This window comes from Nicotiana sylvestris, chromosome 10, assembly GCF_000393655.2.
Source record: "Nicotiana sylvestris chromosome 10, ASM39365v2, whole genome shotgun sequence".
In the NCBI taxonomy this organism is placed as follows: Eukaryota; Viridiplantae; Streptophyta; class Magnoliopsida; order Solanales; family Solanaceae; genus Nicotiana; species Nicotiana sylvestris.
The window spans coordinates 63,177,112-63,193,278 of record NC_091066.1 but is presented as its reverse complement, the minus strand read 5'-3'; the positions used below and the strand labels follow the sequence as shown (position 1 = coordinate 63,193,278).

The window sequence follows — 16,167 nt, the reverse complement described above, 5'->3', positions numbered from 1 at the left end:
GCAAGACACATACCTTATAGGCCAATTCACAACTCGAAAATAGCTTTTCCCTTAAAGTCCACCTCCACACGGCTCAAATCTAACCAAAATTTACTCAATAACATCAAACAATGCTAGGGAATTTAATTGCAATAGATAAAGTTAAGGTTTTTATACTTTTCTAAAAAAGTCAACAAAAGTCAACCCAGAACTTGCACGGTCGAAACCCGGGTCCAATGGTAGATTCCGTGTACCCATGACCCCACGAGTTCATATATGTGATTAGTTTCAAAGTTTGGGTCCAAATCGACTCTCAAAACTCAATTTTTTATCTTTCAAAAACATGACAAAGTTTCATAAATTTCTACTTTGATTCACATGATTTTGATGTTAAAATCTAAGATATGTTGATGAAATATGACTAGAAATAGATTAGAATCACTTACCCAAGGTTTGTGGTTGAAAATCCCCTCTCCACATCGCCTCCTACCGAGTCTAGGATTCAACAATGAGAGAATAAACTCAAAAATCCCGTCCCCCAAATATTAGTCTAGTCGCAGATGTCGCATTTGCGACCTAGGATTCGCAATACGAACCTCGCAAATGCAAAGAATCACTTGCAAATGTGAAGACCCTTCTACCTTTGTTATCAGCGCAATTTCTATGAATAATTTGCAATTACTAACTTTGGACTTTGACAATTGCGATAAAATGAATCGCAAATACGAACTGACCCTTTCCCAACCTTTTTCACAAGTGCGAACACTGGGCTCGCAAATGCGAACCCAGCAGGTTTGGCTTAAATTCGCAATTGCGAACTCAAACCTCGCAATTGCGAGATCTGAGACCTGTACAGAAACTAACAACCTTTTGATTCCAACCACACTCCGCTAAGCGTTCGAAAATCACCCGAGTCCTCGGGGCTCCAAACCAAACATACACACAAGTATAAAACATCATACAAACTTGCTCGTGCGATCAAAATACAAAAATAACACCTAAACTACGAATTGGACTCTAAAACGCATGATTTTCAAAGAGAGTTTCAAGAACTTCTAAAATTACAACTATACGTTTTATTCCTATCAATTCAACTTCGAATGACACCAAGTTTTGTAAACAAGTTCCAAATGCCATAACGGATTTATTCCAAGTCCAAAAATAAAATTTCTGAGCTAAATAGATAAAAGTCAACTTACGGTCAAACTTTTCAACTTAAAATTGCCAAATTTCGGCAAATCAACACAAATCAACCTACGGACTTTCTAAATAAATTTCGGGCATACACCCAAGTCTGAAATCATGATACGAAGCTATCAGAGTCATAAAAATACAATTCTGGGGTCATTTCTACAAAAGTCAAAGTTTGGTCAATATTTTCAAATTAAAGCTTCCAACCCATCGGGTCATTACAAGAACACAAAGATTTTAATGTGGAAAATCCTTCTGAATAAGGGAAAAACCACGGGCCCGGGAGGATCAAAGTAATCCACTATAATGAAGAATTTTACGTTGTATAGTCCCGAGTAAATACTCCAGGAACCACTATACACTCAAAAGAAATAACCTTCTATTGAGATTCCCACCTCACTACAATACTGCTAACACTCTCTATTTCCTTCACAAACTACACCGCTTGTGAATACCTCACATTGCTTTTTAACTCTCAGATATGTTTCCCTCTGAGATTAGTGTGATAAGAAAGAGAGCCGAAGCTCTCTTTATATAGAAGGGATGGCCACCTAAATTAACCAATCAGAAGATTGGATTTCAATCTGTAATTTGCACTACGCAATTTGCAATAATGCAAATTGGTTTCCAAGTTTGAGACTTGTTTTACCATCATTAGATTCTTTTTATTTCCTTTTCTTTTAATTGTTATGGACCCCATCAATCTCCCCCCTAGACCCACTTACCGGAAGGAGATAACATCGGAGTTGCTAGTTTGAGTGCATGCTGTCAAGTTCTTCGCATAGCTCTAGCTTGTCTATTGGTACCACCTTGATCAACATATTTGTAAGATTTTCACTTGTGGAAATCTTCAGGACTTGCAGAGATTCATTCTCTACATTTTCTCGAATCTAGTGATATCTCACATTGATGTGTTTGGTCCTTGCATGGTACATGGAATTGTTGCTCAAATATATTGCACTTTGACTGACAATAGACAATATACTCCTTCTGATGCAAGCCAAGCTCTTGAAGGAACCGTTTCAATCATATCATCTCCTTGCCAACTTCAGTAGCGACAATGTACTCCACTTTAGTTGTAAAAAGTGAAACACACTTCCGCAACCTCGATTGCCATGATATCGCTCCCGATGAAAAAGTAAACAAATATGAAAAAGTAGCTCCCCATACCAGCATTTGAATAGCCTTTCAAGATTAGATCAAATCCTGTAAAGTACAAACAATCTCTTAAGGTACCTCTCAAGTACCTGAGTATCCACTTGACTTCTTCCCAATGTTCTTTTCTAGGATTTTTGAGAAACCTTCAGACAACATCGACTGCATGAGCAAATTAGGTCTGGTGCATACGTCAAGGTTCCAACTGCTAACCAATAAGGAACTATGGTCATTCTCACTTTCTCCTCATTCGTTGTAGAACACATCTTCTTGCTCAACTTCATATGGCTAGCAAGAAGTGTGTTGACTGGCTTAACACTTCTTATGTTGAAATGTTCCAGTATACGTTCAATGTACTTCTCCTGAGATAGCCGCAACTTTTTTCTTGTTCGCTCTCGAACTATCTTCATCCCCTGAATTTGTTGTGCTAGGCCTAAGTCCTTCATATCAAATGACGTGGACAAATCTCCCATTAACTTTGCAATTAGCTCATTGTCTTGTCCTACAATCAACATGTCATCCACATACCACAACAACATAATAAAATTGTTGTTAGAAAATCTTTTGAAGTATACACATGGATCAGAATATGCCTTTATGTAAGTTTGACTTTTCATAAATGAGTCAAACTTCTTGTACCACTGTCTCGGTGCTTGCTTCAACCCATAAAGACTCTTATTCAATTTGAACACGATGTGTTTCTTTCCAGGTACTTTAATCATTCTGGATACTCCATATAAATATCCTCATCCAAATCTCCATGAAGAAACATAGTTTTTACGTCCAAATGCTCCACTTCAAGATCTAGGCTAGTTGCTAAGCTCAACATCGTTCGAATAGAACTCATTTCGACAAAAGGTGAGAAAATTTCATCAAAATCAATACCCTTCTTCTGTTTGAAGCCTTTTACCACCAATCGAGCTTTGTATCTGACCAGCTTGCCATTTCCATCTTTCTTGAGTTTAAAGACCCATTTGCGTTTGAGTGGTCTTTTACCCTTTAGAAGTTCAACCAGCTTATACACACCATTTTTCTGTAGAGATTCCATATCTTCTTGCATGGATTTCATCCACTGGTTCTTTTTTGATAGGACAATGTCACACCTCCTTTTTTACTACACCCGCAAGGGCATAAAGGGGTTTTTCCACTTAAAGGACAATCGGAACGGGATTTATTATTATTTATTCAGAGTCGCCACTTGGGAGATTAATGGTTTCCCAAGTCACCGATTGAATCCCAAATCGAGGAAAATATGACTCTATTAACAGTCCGCGAACCAGAAATCCGAGTAAGGAATTCTGTTAACCTGGGAGAAAGTGTTAGGCATTCCCGGATTCTGTGGTTCTAGCACGACCGCTCAACTGTCATATTCAGCTTATTTATCTGATTTTAATACATGTTGAACCTATGTGCCAATTTTAGCTTTCAACCGCTTTTATTCAATTATTTTTAGAGAAAGTTGAACGTCGTTTAAAACGTGTCTTTGGATTGCGTCACATGAAATGAACCCGCAATCCTGAACACATTTATTCAACGTTTTTGGGATTTGATTTTGGTCACATGAAATGCACACCCGAGTTTAAGAAGGTAAATTATTAAAAGCGCACCTAAAGTGACTAATGTGTTATTATCTTTGGGGAGGGGTGTGAAATTCGCTAAACGGTCCATCTCGAATTCTAAGTATTTTATTATAGACATTTAAGAGGACCCCGCAATTTATGCATTTTGTTTAGGAGGGCTCCCCTCATTTATTATTTAAAGGCCAACCTAAAGCAAACTACAATTTTCTACTTAGTTTGTCTCTAATAATAAAAGAAAAAGCCCTAATTAATTAGTATTGTTCAAGAACTAATACACTTACGTCCTTGACTTTTATTCAAAATTTCAGTAATTCCCTTGGGCTTCAAGCTCAGCCCAGTAAGAATAAGACACAGTCAAAACTCAAGTTGGGCTTCGGACAGACTTCATTCAGGCCCAACCTTGACATTCAGGCTTATTAACTTGCAAATGATGGAGCTATTTCACATTTATTCAAATCAATACTTGACATACTCATATGCTCATCTCAATAAAATTCAAAACAGCTAGACGTCTAAACCGACTGGATTGGATTTATATTCTAAAATTCAGATTTTCTTATCTATTTACCTACTAGTGAACTTCTGGATATTACTAAAGGCAAAACAAACTGGGAAACGTGAATTGAATTTTAACAAAAATAGTCATGAATATAAACCTCAGATGAGCAGGCTAAGCAACTTAATTACGAGATTTTACTTACACTAACACGAACAGGTTAATAGCCTAACTTCACACTTTATTCACATCTAATCATCATACAGCTAAACTAAACTACTTAATGAAACGCAGATGTTGATATGAGTAACTAATCTATTGATCTTAGCTACTGCAATACAAAGTTGTTTGAGACGTCTCGTTAGCTTGAAATTAAAATTAATGTGGATATCATACGCTAATCTCAAAATCAATTGCAACACCCGAACTATTTCTGATTTTTTGTTATTTTTTAAAATAAAAACGTTAAACTAAAGTAAGTTCTAAGCTATACTAAGGCTACAACTGGATAACCACAAATTAACAGTCTAAAACAGTCCAATTAGGTACAAATTACATAGTCCGAGTTTCATGTGAATATAAATCCAATTAGACTACACTACACAGTTACATATCATTAATATCTACTTAACTACAGATGCATAGTCGTACAAACATGCATCATCCAGTAAACAAATGTCTGAGTACTTTCATTTCATGTTCATCTCAAAGCTACATCAATTTAAGTTCAAGTGTGCACCTGGAAGTTTAAATAACAAGAGAGAAGAGAGATGTTAGCAGTAGCTTAGCAGATGATCAAAACAGCCCAGAAACAGAATCAGCAATCCAGAGTTGAGTTCCGAGAAGGACAACACCAATATTAAACCAAATAAACTTGAAGAAAACCCAAAACAGCAAGCAATTGAGCTCAGAAATCGAACATACTCAGCAACTAACCCACAACTAACTCAATCCAATCAGATTCATTTCAACAAATCATTACAAACGCTGTCAGATTTCAACTATCCAACAGAAACAAAGGGAATTCAAGCTATTTTGGTTTCGAAATGAGCTAGAGAGTTGAACTGAGGCTAGAATTCGAAAATGACCTAAGGAAAAGCAATGAAACAGTGTTTTTTGGATTTTCTGTTATGTTTTTTTTTGATTTTTCTAAAAAAGCTTAAGATCTAAAAGAGATTTCAAATTTCAGGTCTAACTTTATGAATCTGAAATTCAAACTTCAACTTCTGAAACTATAGAGTATTTTTGGGGGGAATTTTTGAGCTGAAAACTTGTGTTTCAAGGCATCAATGATGCCTTTTATAGGCGCCAAGAGGGCAGCCCTAAAAACTTCTATTTACTCTATTGGTCCTTCTTTTTTACTCATTTTAGTCCCTTAATTTCTAACTTATGCCTCAAGTCACTATCCTAACAATTACTAAAATCCGAATTGAACCCATTCTAGAAAGATCTAGAGAGCTCTAGTATTAACTAGATCATTATTCTCCTAATATAAATACCCAATTTGCCCCCACTACTAACATTCTAATCAACTATATCCAATCCTCCTAAAGCTAATTATCTTGCAAATGAACACTGAATATCAAATAAAACTAAACTCAACTAACAAAAGTACTAATTCAACCAGACGAGAATCAAACAGTTTCAAAACAGGTTGGAAACAGAATTAAACTAAAAATCTAAAAGAATCAAATTACAAGAAGGGCATTCGACTAAACTAATCTATTTGAACTAATTAAGCTAATATTTAACACTTAAACTAACAGTACAAAACAACAATCAAACTAAAATTAAACTAAACTAAAGAAAATCAAATTAGTGTTGAAATTAAACAAAACCACAACTAATCAGAAATTTAAGAGACTTATTCATTGTTTTAATCAAAAGAAGAAGCGGAGAACATAGAAAGATAACAAAAAACGAAGACTCACGGCTTGACTCGAACTCTTTGATTCAAAATTCGAGCGGTCTTGGTGATATTTGAACCTCGCCAAGGGTCGATTCTTCACAAGGAGAATAGGGAGACTGTATATTACCAATTTGCTAAATTTCAGAGAAATTAGGGTTTCCGGCCAACCTGTGATGTAATATTCGAGACGTTCCACTAATATTTGAGGGAAAATGGTTGTGGATTTGAGGTGAGGGAGTTGAGGAGAGTCAATGGTGTAAATTTGGTCGGATTTGGACGAGTTTGCGTTTTGGCCGGAAAATTTCGATCGGAGATTTGAACCAATTGGATGAGATTCGAGAAAAACTAAGATGGGGGTTGGAAAGAAGAGAGAAAGAGGGTTCTAGGATGTTATTTTGGTATGGTTTGGAGACGGGCCGCCGGCGGCGACGATTTCTGGACGGCGGCGTTATAGGATTTGGTTTAGGGTATGATGAAGGAGATGAGATGGGGGGGGGGGTGAAGGGGTTCAGACAGTCTTATACTAATAAGACCCCACTTTTCCACCGTTGGATTGATTAACCTCGACGGCCTAGATTGATCGACGCCAAACGGCGTCGTTTTAGTTATGCAAATGGGCGGACCGGGTAAAGGCTACTTGGCTGGGTCATTTCGGGTGTGTATTTGGGATGAAGAAACGAGTTAAACGGCCCACTTCATTGTTACAGTCCACTTCTTCCTTTTTATTTGTATTTTCTTTATTTCTTTTATCTATTTTTGTATTTCATTATGTATTTTTGTATTTTTTTTGATTTTATAAAAATGCAAAAAGTAAAATAGAGTCCTAATATATCTCAAAGTTAAACTAATTAACTTCTAAAATTGTTTAAAATCTATTTCGTGACAAATTCAACAATTAACAATTAAAAATGCAAAAGTGAACTATTTTTTGTTATTTTCTTTATATTTTATTCTAAAACAAATTAACCCCTAATTAATCCTAAAATATGAAGTTAACTCCTAAATGCAAATGCCAAATGTATTTTTTGTATTTTCATATGAATTAAAATGCACAAATAAAATGCAAACAATTAACAAAGAATGACACAAAATTCACAAAATTGTAAAATAATGAAAAAGATCATTTTGTTTGAATTATTTTTTGGGAATAATTCATATATAGGGCAAAAATCACGTGCTCACAGACAACACCTCCTTAAGACCTTCTAGTTTCCCCTCATCACCGATGAGGACATACTCTGTGAAGGGTATCTGCATGACTCTACCCTTGGCCTTTCTGATCTCCTTAGAGGTTGAGGTTGTTTTTCTCCCTGAGTGGGGTGCTCCACTTGCTCGACATCATCATCAAATTGCTCCCCCTGCTCGGCAACCTCGTTGGTCCTACTTTCTGCACTTGTAGGATTGGTAGAAGTAGAAGGAATGGAAACAAGGTTAGGGATTATACCATTCTTGGCCTTCTCTGATAATCTGCAGTTCCAACTTTACTTTCTCAGAAGATTACATCTATACTTCTGATGACCTTCTTCTTCTTCACAAGATCCCATAATCTGTACCCAAACTCTTTATCTTTATATCCGATGAATATGCAGGGAACAGATTTATCATCCAGCTTTGTTCTCTACTCCTTTAGTACATATGCAAAATCTCTACAACTGAACACCTTTATATATGAGTAGGACACCTCCTTGTTGGTCCAAACTCTTTCTGGGATATCTAACTCCAATGGAACTGATTGACTCCAATTGATCAGGTAACAGGTTGTCTGCACTACTTCACCCCAGAATAACTTAGGCAGTTTAGCCATTTTGAGCATGTTTTCACCTTCTCAACAATGGTGCGGTTTATTCTCTCAGCTACACCATTGTATTGTGAGGTTCCAGGAACTATCTTTTCATTTATGATCCAATGGCTCGAACAATAATCTTCAAATTCCCTTGAAGTGTACTCACCTCCATTGTCACTTCGGAGACGCTTTAGCTTTTGGCCCGCCTCCCTTTCCACCAGAGCATGAACCTTCTAAAAACTTGAAACACCTGATCTTTGATTTTTAAGATATAAACCCATAATTTTCGTGAAGCATCATCAATAAAAGTAATAAAATATTTGTTATCGCCCATCGATTCAACTTCCATTCGGTCACAAACATCAGAATATATCAAATCAAGTATATTCAATTTTCTTTCAGATGATGTCTGAAAAGAGACTCTGTACTGCTTACCAAATAAATAGTGGTCACAAGGTTTTACTGTTGTACCTTTGGCAAAACAGATGAGTGATTTCCTGACAAGAATCTACAATCACTTCTCGCTCATATCCATTCTTTTTTGCCATAAATCTATCGAAATCTCATTTTGTGCTGCATTCAAGTCACGACATATTTCTGCATTTGTCCTATACAACGTGCTACGAGCATCTCCCTTTGCAATCACCAATGATCCTTCGGTGAGTCTCCATTTTGGATTTTCAAAATTGTTCTCGTATCGATCTCGATCCAAAGCTATTCCCGAGATTAAGTTCATCTGCAAATCAAGTACATGCCGCACGTCCTTTAGAATCAATGTGCATACGACATTTGTCTTGATACAAATGTCACCGATCCCCGCAATCTTTAGGTAACTCATGTTACCCATTCTTACAGTGCCGAAATTACCTGCTACATATCTGGAAAAACTTTCTCTTACCGGTGTGGCATGGTAAGATTCTTTTGTATCAACTTATTTATAAAGAGAACAACATTATTATTGTTTTGCCCCATGGCAGTTGTGTTGTCGTCATTCTTCTGGCCACTGCTTTCATCTTTGTCGCTTTTTAGATTTGCGCGATCTATTTTAAAGTGACCCGGTTGATCGCAATAGTATCAATTTCTAACTTTTAATTTGGATCGGTTTTTAGACTTCCCACGACCTCCGGATCTACCATAGTTGCTCGAACTCCTTTGGTAACTCCTGCCTCTACCTTCTACGATGAGAGCATGTCCTTGATTTTCATGTTATTTTCTCATCTTCTCATTGAGTAAAAGAGCTGATGTGACGTCCTTCAACTCAATAGTGATTTTACCGTGTAGGATGATTATTGCCAAATTATCGTACGAAGATGGCAATGAGTTCAAGAGAAAGATAGCTTTATCCTCTTCCTCGATCTTTACCCTGAGGTTGGCAAGCTACGTGATTAGTCCATTAAACATATTTAAATGTGAAAAAAGATTTGTACCTTCGCCCATATGTAGGGCGTTGCTTAGGGGCGTATGCAGGAATTTTTGTAAGCGGTGTCGAAATTTATAAAAGAACTGGAGTATAACTTTGATTATCATACTTTTAGACAAAAAATAACCTTAGTCTATTGATTTTGTTGAGTCTTAAGTTAGAAAAGGTGTTCAATTCTACTTCATCACAATTTTTACTACAAAGGCCCTCTCAAATATTTGGAAAAGAAAAATGTCCTAGTTGAGGTTTGAACCTTTGACCTCTTAGAGAAAAAGCAAGCACATTACCAATACAACAAGACACAATTTTTGTCAAGTGGTGTCATTTTTCCTACTTATCCGTTTTCGTACAGTATTAATATATATATAATAAAAGTTTCAGACGAAGCAGTGTCGCGTGACACCGCTTCGGCAGGAATAAATCCGCCCCTGGCGTTGCTTCTTCATATTATAGGCTTTCCAACCTTGTCCAAATACCACATGCAGTATCTTCATCAATGATGTTATTTACCACATCATCTGATAAGTGCAACCTGATTGCACTGGAAGCTTTTTCATCCAAGTCAGCCAAATCCTTAGCTTTCATGGTATCATACTTCTTGGCATCACTATCTAATACTGTGAACAAGCAGAACCTGTGCTCTGATACTAGTTGTTGGGAATAACCCTTCCCCCCATAGAAATAACATTCACGGTAATAATAACGGAATAATAATGTATCACCGAGATAGGGTAATCAACAAGAATAAAAAGAACAACAAGAACACAAAGATTTTAACGTGGAAAACCATTCTGATTAAGGAAAAAATTACGAGCCCGAGAGGAATAAAGTAATCCATTATAATGAGGAAGTTTATACTCTATAGTCCCGAATAAATAATCCAGGAACCATTATACACTCAAAAAAAATAACCCTCTATTGAGATTCCCACTTCACTACAATACCGCTCGCACTCTCTATTTTCCCTCACAGACTATACCGCCTGTGAATACCTCACACTGCTCTTTTACTCTCAGATATATTCCCCTCTGAAATTGGTGAGATAAAAATGAGAGCTGAAGCTCTCCTTAAGGGATGGCCACCCAAATTAAGTAAGAAGATTGGATTTCAATCTGCAATTTGCACTACACAATTTGCAATGGAAATTGGATTTTTTTCTTTTAATGGGTATGGTCCCCATCACCAACACCATACGTATAGGCAATACTATGTTGAGAATCGAATTCTCCTTGTAACTCTACATTCCCCTTCTTTTCGTTCACATGAACACCGAAGCCGAAAGGTTTCACTTTGAGACTCAACGTCACTACCACAAGAACAACGAGTCATGCATATCCTTACTCGTGTCCAACTTTTACTTCTCTATACAACAAAAAATACAGGAGATAATAAATCTTCTGGGGTGCTTACATGGCGCGCTCTTGGCTATTTCATTTCATTTTTGCTGTTTTACGAGACTAACGTTTCCTTTAGTTTATGTTTTGTTTATGCGAGTAAGGTTCTTTTTAATTGTATCATGATTGTTGTTCAGCCAAGAATTACTATGACAAGTTTATTTGGGATCTTGACCTTTAGTTAACCTAAAAATCTAACTTTTAGGTGCTTAAATTAGTCATTTATTTGTCAGTAAAGTTTTTGAGATAATATTTATATTTTTGAAAGCCTAGTGTACTGCAATTTGTCTCATTTTGTTTTAACCCGTTAATATCCAAAATGTTTCGAAGCAACTCTGAGACATCGTTTATGTTGCGACAATTTCTTCAAAACAGTACATAGTCTTTTAATCTAAGATTTTTTTAGATCAGTTTTAAACTCTATTTTGAGCTCAGTTAAGTAATCATGTTTTTGCCTATCTTAACCATTTTTTAACTAACCCTCTGTCAGTTTAATAACTATTTCCTATTCCCTCTGTTCCAGTTTATGTGAACCTATTTCCTTTTTGGTCCGTTCCAAAATGAATGACCCTTTTCTAAATTTGGTAACAATTTAGCTTAAACTTATAATTCTACCCTTAATGAGAAGGTTTTATAACCACACAAATACTCTGGCCCCTTTTTGACTTGTTTAGGACCACAAATTTCAAAAGTCTTCATTTTTTCTTAAACTCCGTGCTCAATCAAACAAGTTCACATGAATTGAAACGGAGAGAGTATTTGTTATCAAAATATATACCTCTTCTAGACTTCATATGACTTAGTCTTTTAATGCTAACTTCGTTTATCTATACCTATAAAATATCATATTTTTCACAATACTTAGCCTTAGTTAATTAAATTAGTTCGGTCACTTAACTATTTAATATGTATTTTAAAGGTTGCCTTAAAACCTTCCCTTTAAAATTGAACCGTTGCCTAGAATCTTTAGATTAAGTAGATCATTAACGGAATTATACTTTATTATATTACTTTAAATAATTTAGGTGTCCTAATTTACCATGAAAAAATAATTAGATGGCAATTCCTTAACTTTAATCAAATTCGGAATTGTCTCATACCCTACTTTAACCAGTTTAAAATGGGGTATAACACCAGTCCTAATTGTTAGAAAGAAGGATGAATCTTTGCAGATGTGTATTGATTATCTCCAACTTAATAAGGCGACCATCAAGATCAAATATCAGTTGCCTAGGATTGACAACTTATTTGACCAACTTCAAAGAGCTAGATTCTTTTCAACAATTGACCTAAGGACATGATATTACCCGCTTAAGATAAGAGAGCAAGATATATCAAAGATAGCTTTTCGTACCTGTCATGATCATTTTGAATTTATGGTGATGCCTTTTGGCCTGATCAACGCACTAACTGCATTTATGGACTTAATGAACCATGTCTTCAAGCTTTTCCTAGATAGTTTTATTATTATTATTATTATTATTATTATTTTTGTTGACGATATTCTGGTGTATTTAAAAATTCATGAAGATCGCACAAATCACTTGAGAACGCCTTACAAACACTAAGGGAGAATGAGCTTGTATTGCTCAGATTATCAGATCATATTCATTTTAGTGTGATCACATTCAGAGAGGAAGAAGTAGTCAACCTCCCCGAGTATGAGTACCACCGGAGGCCAGAGTTTGCTACCCTACACTTGCAGGTACTATTATTTGAGGTGGGAGATATGTAGACACTCCCAGTACGTGTTGTTAGATCTCACATAAGTAGGGCCATAGATTGTAAAAAAAATTATGTTAAATGCATTCAGATGGTAACTTAAATTTTAGCTTGTCACTCAGATTTTAGATTCAATTTCAGCTTTCAAATTTTAGAATTTAATACATGAACTGCTAGCGTTGTTTTCTTGTATTTTTTTAATATTTATTTAGTTCAAACTAGTCTTGTCCCTGATTAAAGGTTGTTCAACGAGACTTACTGGGTACTCGATTAGTGGTACTTCATTTGTTAGAGTGTGCTACGTCGTGTGGCAGGTGTTGAAGTCATAGACCCAGTTGGTGAGCTCCGTTGATTCTTTCCAACGGTAACTAGTATTTTATCCAGCTTACGTTATTTTAGCAGACATTTCGTTATTTTCAAAAAATTCCCCGTAGATTCTGTATTTAGATTTTAGCTCGTAGAGGCTACCCCAGAAGTTTATTGCTTTAGATTCTTAATTTCACTTTTCAAACACTATTAAATGAAGACTATCACCTTTTTTTTGACATGTTAAGGTCAGTAGTATCTTTCAGCCAACTAGGCAGGATTCACTCGACATATTAAAATAGGTTGGTACCAAATTATGTCTCACCCCAATTTGGAGCATGACGCGTATTATGGTCGTTTTTGTTGTCTAGTTGCATAATTAAATAACTGAATAAACCATTACGTCTTATCCTTTTTTTTTTAAGAACACAATTATTCATTATCCACTAACTAAAAGTGAGAAACCAAAGTCAGAATTTATATTTTTATTGTTCAATAAAATTTCGAAATAGGTAAAAACCATTCGAAAATGCACACGAAATTACACAATGAAAAACGGATCCGTGAAAGTGAAGCGGAAAATACTTCATTTATTGGACCACTAAAGCAGGCACAGCTATGACATAGATGTATCATTTGTTGTGATGGTGTGAATCAATGTCCTTGATGAGATCAATGGCAAGTCCCAAGAGTGTGAAAGGCTCTGGGATATCTTCATTCTGCTTCTCATACTCAAAACTCCATTCTATCCACTTCCCTTCAGCAGCCAAAGTAGCACTAAGGGCCTTGTACAATTCCATCAAATCTCCTTCAATAAACTTGAAGGTGATTTTTTGTTTTTCTTCGTCTATAGCATCAATAACTTGCTTCAACACTCTCTCTTTTCCATCTACATCGGAAACATTCAAGAGGTTATAACAAAGCAGAACAAATTTCTAACTTTTACTTCGGTAATTAACTAGAAGGGAGCCTTGGCGTAACTAGTAAAGTTGCTGCCATGTGACCAGGAGGTCACGGGTTCGAGCCGTGGAAACTACCTCTTGCAGAAATATAGGATAAAACTGCATACAATAGACTCTTGCGGTCCAGCTGTTCCACGGACCCCCACATAGTGAGAGCTTAGTACACCAGACTGCCTTTTTTTTAGTTCATTGACTCGTTAATTTAGATATACAATCCTAAAGTAATATTCACTTTAACATAATAAAGTGGTACTCCACCTTATCTAACTAGCTTTAAAATAAGGAGACTATCTATAAGTTCTATGGGCCAATTGTGTAAAAGTATTTACACAATTAAGTTAATTGTAAGGAAATTATATATACATTTCTATTATGGTCTTTAATTGGTAACTAGCATGCTATCATTATGTCATGGTTACTACCAATGTGACCATTGAACTATTCATTATAGGGGCATCTGATGAAATTGGAACAATACAGAGAAGATTAGCATGACCCCTTCGCAAGGATGACACGCACAAATCGTGGAATGGTCTACATTTAAAAAAAATAAATAATAATATGCATTATATTATTGGTACCATAAGAATGATAAAAGAAAGAATAGTTGAAGAGGCTTACCAAGGGTAATTTTCCATGAAACAACAGAACCAACAGTTCCCAATTCACCTTCATGAATGTCAAAATTGTGTACTTTATCAGGGCTTATCTTAGGGATATGGTGAGGTTTGGAGCTGAAGTGATCATGAAATATTTCTCCAGCACATTTGACCTCTGTCTTAGCAATTAACTTACCTCTCAAACCCATAATGCTGTCTTTCTTATGAGTAGTGATATTTGAAGGAAAAGCTTGTACTTGAAGCTAGGCTTCTTTGCCTTTATATAGCACCTTTTGGGTGACAAAATATTTCTTTTTTTTTTTTTATAATGAGTCAATATTTTATTGTGTTTGTGCGTGGATATATATATTTTGGTTTTTGTTTTTTGGCCAAAAATGTATATATATACTCTGTGTATAGGCAAAAATCTTTTTTATTTTTTATTTTTTTAAAAATTATGTGTACGTATTAATGTTGAATCTCATGTAACAGTGTTTGTATTGCACCACCGGATGTGTAAATGGCAGGTCAATTTGATTCGTGGCTTTTTCATATCCAAGTAGTGCGCAACTGCTAGTAGGGGTGTCAATAGACCTTAAAAAATTGATTAAATCGACTGATCCGAATCGATTATTAGATTTCTTTTAATAAAATTATAAGTTTTTATATAAAATTATAAATGTACCAATAATTAGGGTAAGTTTTTAATTTTACAAACATAAACTGAAAAAATACCAAACCATCAATTTTATATAAGAAAAATATATTTATATATTAAGTTTAAAAATAACAAGACATTCCTTGGGCCTTGTGATTATGGAAACGTTTAAAAGGTGAAAATAACACGGGCTAACCAGTTTTTAGACTGGTAATTAAAAAATAGCCAGTGTTTACAAAGTCATTGAAAAATAACCACTATTTTGCTGCAACGCGGAAAGTTCCAAGCATAATATACTGGAGATTGGTGCACCTGTGTATGAACTTCCAGCATATTATGCTGGAACTCCAACACACGAAAAGTTCCAGCATAATATACTAGAGATTGGAGCACCCATGTATGAACTTCCAGCATATTATACTGAATCAATATATTATACTGGAACTCCAGTATATTATACTGGAGGTCCTTCAGTGTATTATGATGGAATATTTTTTGGATTTTGAACAATATTTTCGTTTAGATTTATCTTTACATAAAAAGTGGCTAAATTTCGATTACTTTTGAAATTGTGACTATTTTTCAATTACCATTTGTAAATCTTGCTATTTTTGAACTTCACCCGTATAAAAGCCAATAAGTAATTAAAGCCCAAATTCTCAACTCTTAAACCTATTTTGCTACTTCTATTGAAACTAATTCAGTTTTAGCTATTATCTTGAGTAGCAAGCCACAAGTATTCTAGCGATCTTGAGTAGTAAAGGTAATGGACATGTATTGAATATCTTTCCTTTCGTATGATTTAAGTTTTTTTTTATTGTATCTTAATCTTCTAATAGACTTTATTCTTGAGTCCAATCTTGATTAATCTGTTCCAACTCGTGTTATCTATATTTCTTTTATCTTTGCTCAATTTCTCTTAAGTTGTAGTAGAATCGTGAGACAAATCTCTATTCTTGCTATCTTTCATATTCCCTTGAGCATCGTCTTTTTAACTGTAAAAATATATAGAG

The 16,167-nt window shown here is 35.3% G+C and overlaps 1 protein-coding gene and 1 non-coding gene across 2 annotated transcripts; one reads left to right on the top strand and one right to left on the bottom strand.

Moving 5' to 3' along the window:
• Positions 1-13,475: 13,475 nt before the first annotated feature.
• On the bottom strand, positions 13,476-14,722 carry LOC104210924 (MLP-like protein 43). Its single transcript, XM_009759897.1, has 2 exons — positions 14,519-14,722; positions 13,476-13,824 (listed from the first exon to the last, which is right to left on the bottom strand). The coding sequence occupies exons 1-2, from the start codon at positions 14,703-14,705 to the stop codon at positions 13,568-13,570; spliced, it is 444 nt and encodes a 147-aa protein (XP_009758199.1). The 5' UTR covers positions 14,706-14,722; the 3' UTR covers positions 13,476-13,567.
• Positions 14,338-14,441, top strand: LOC138880580 (U6 spliceosomal RNA). Its single transcript, XR_011403311.1, has one exon. It is a non-coding gene; the product is annotated as a U6 spliceosomal RNA (small nuclear RNA).
• Positions 14,723-16,167: the final 1,445 nt, after the last annotated feature.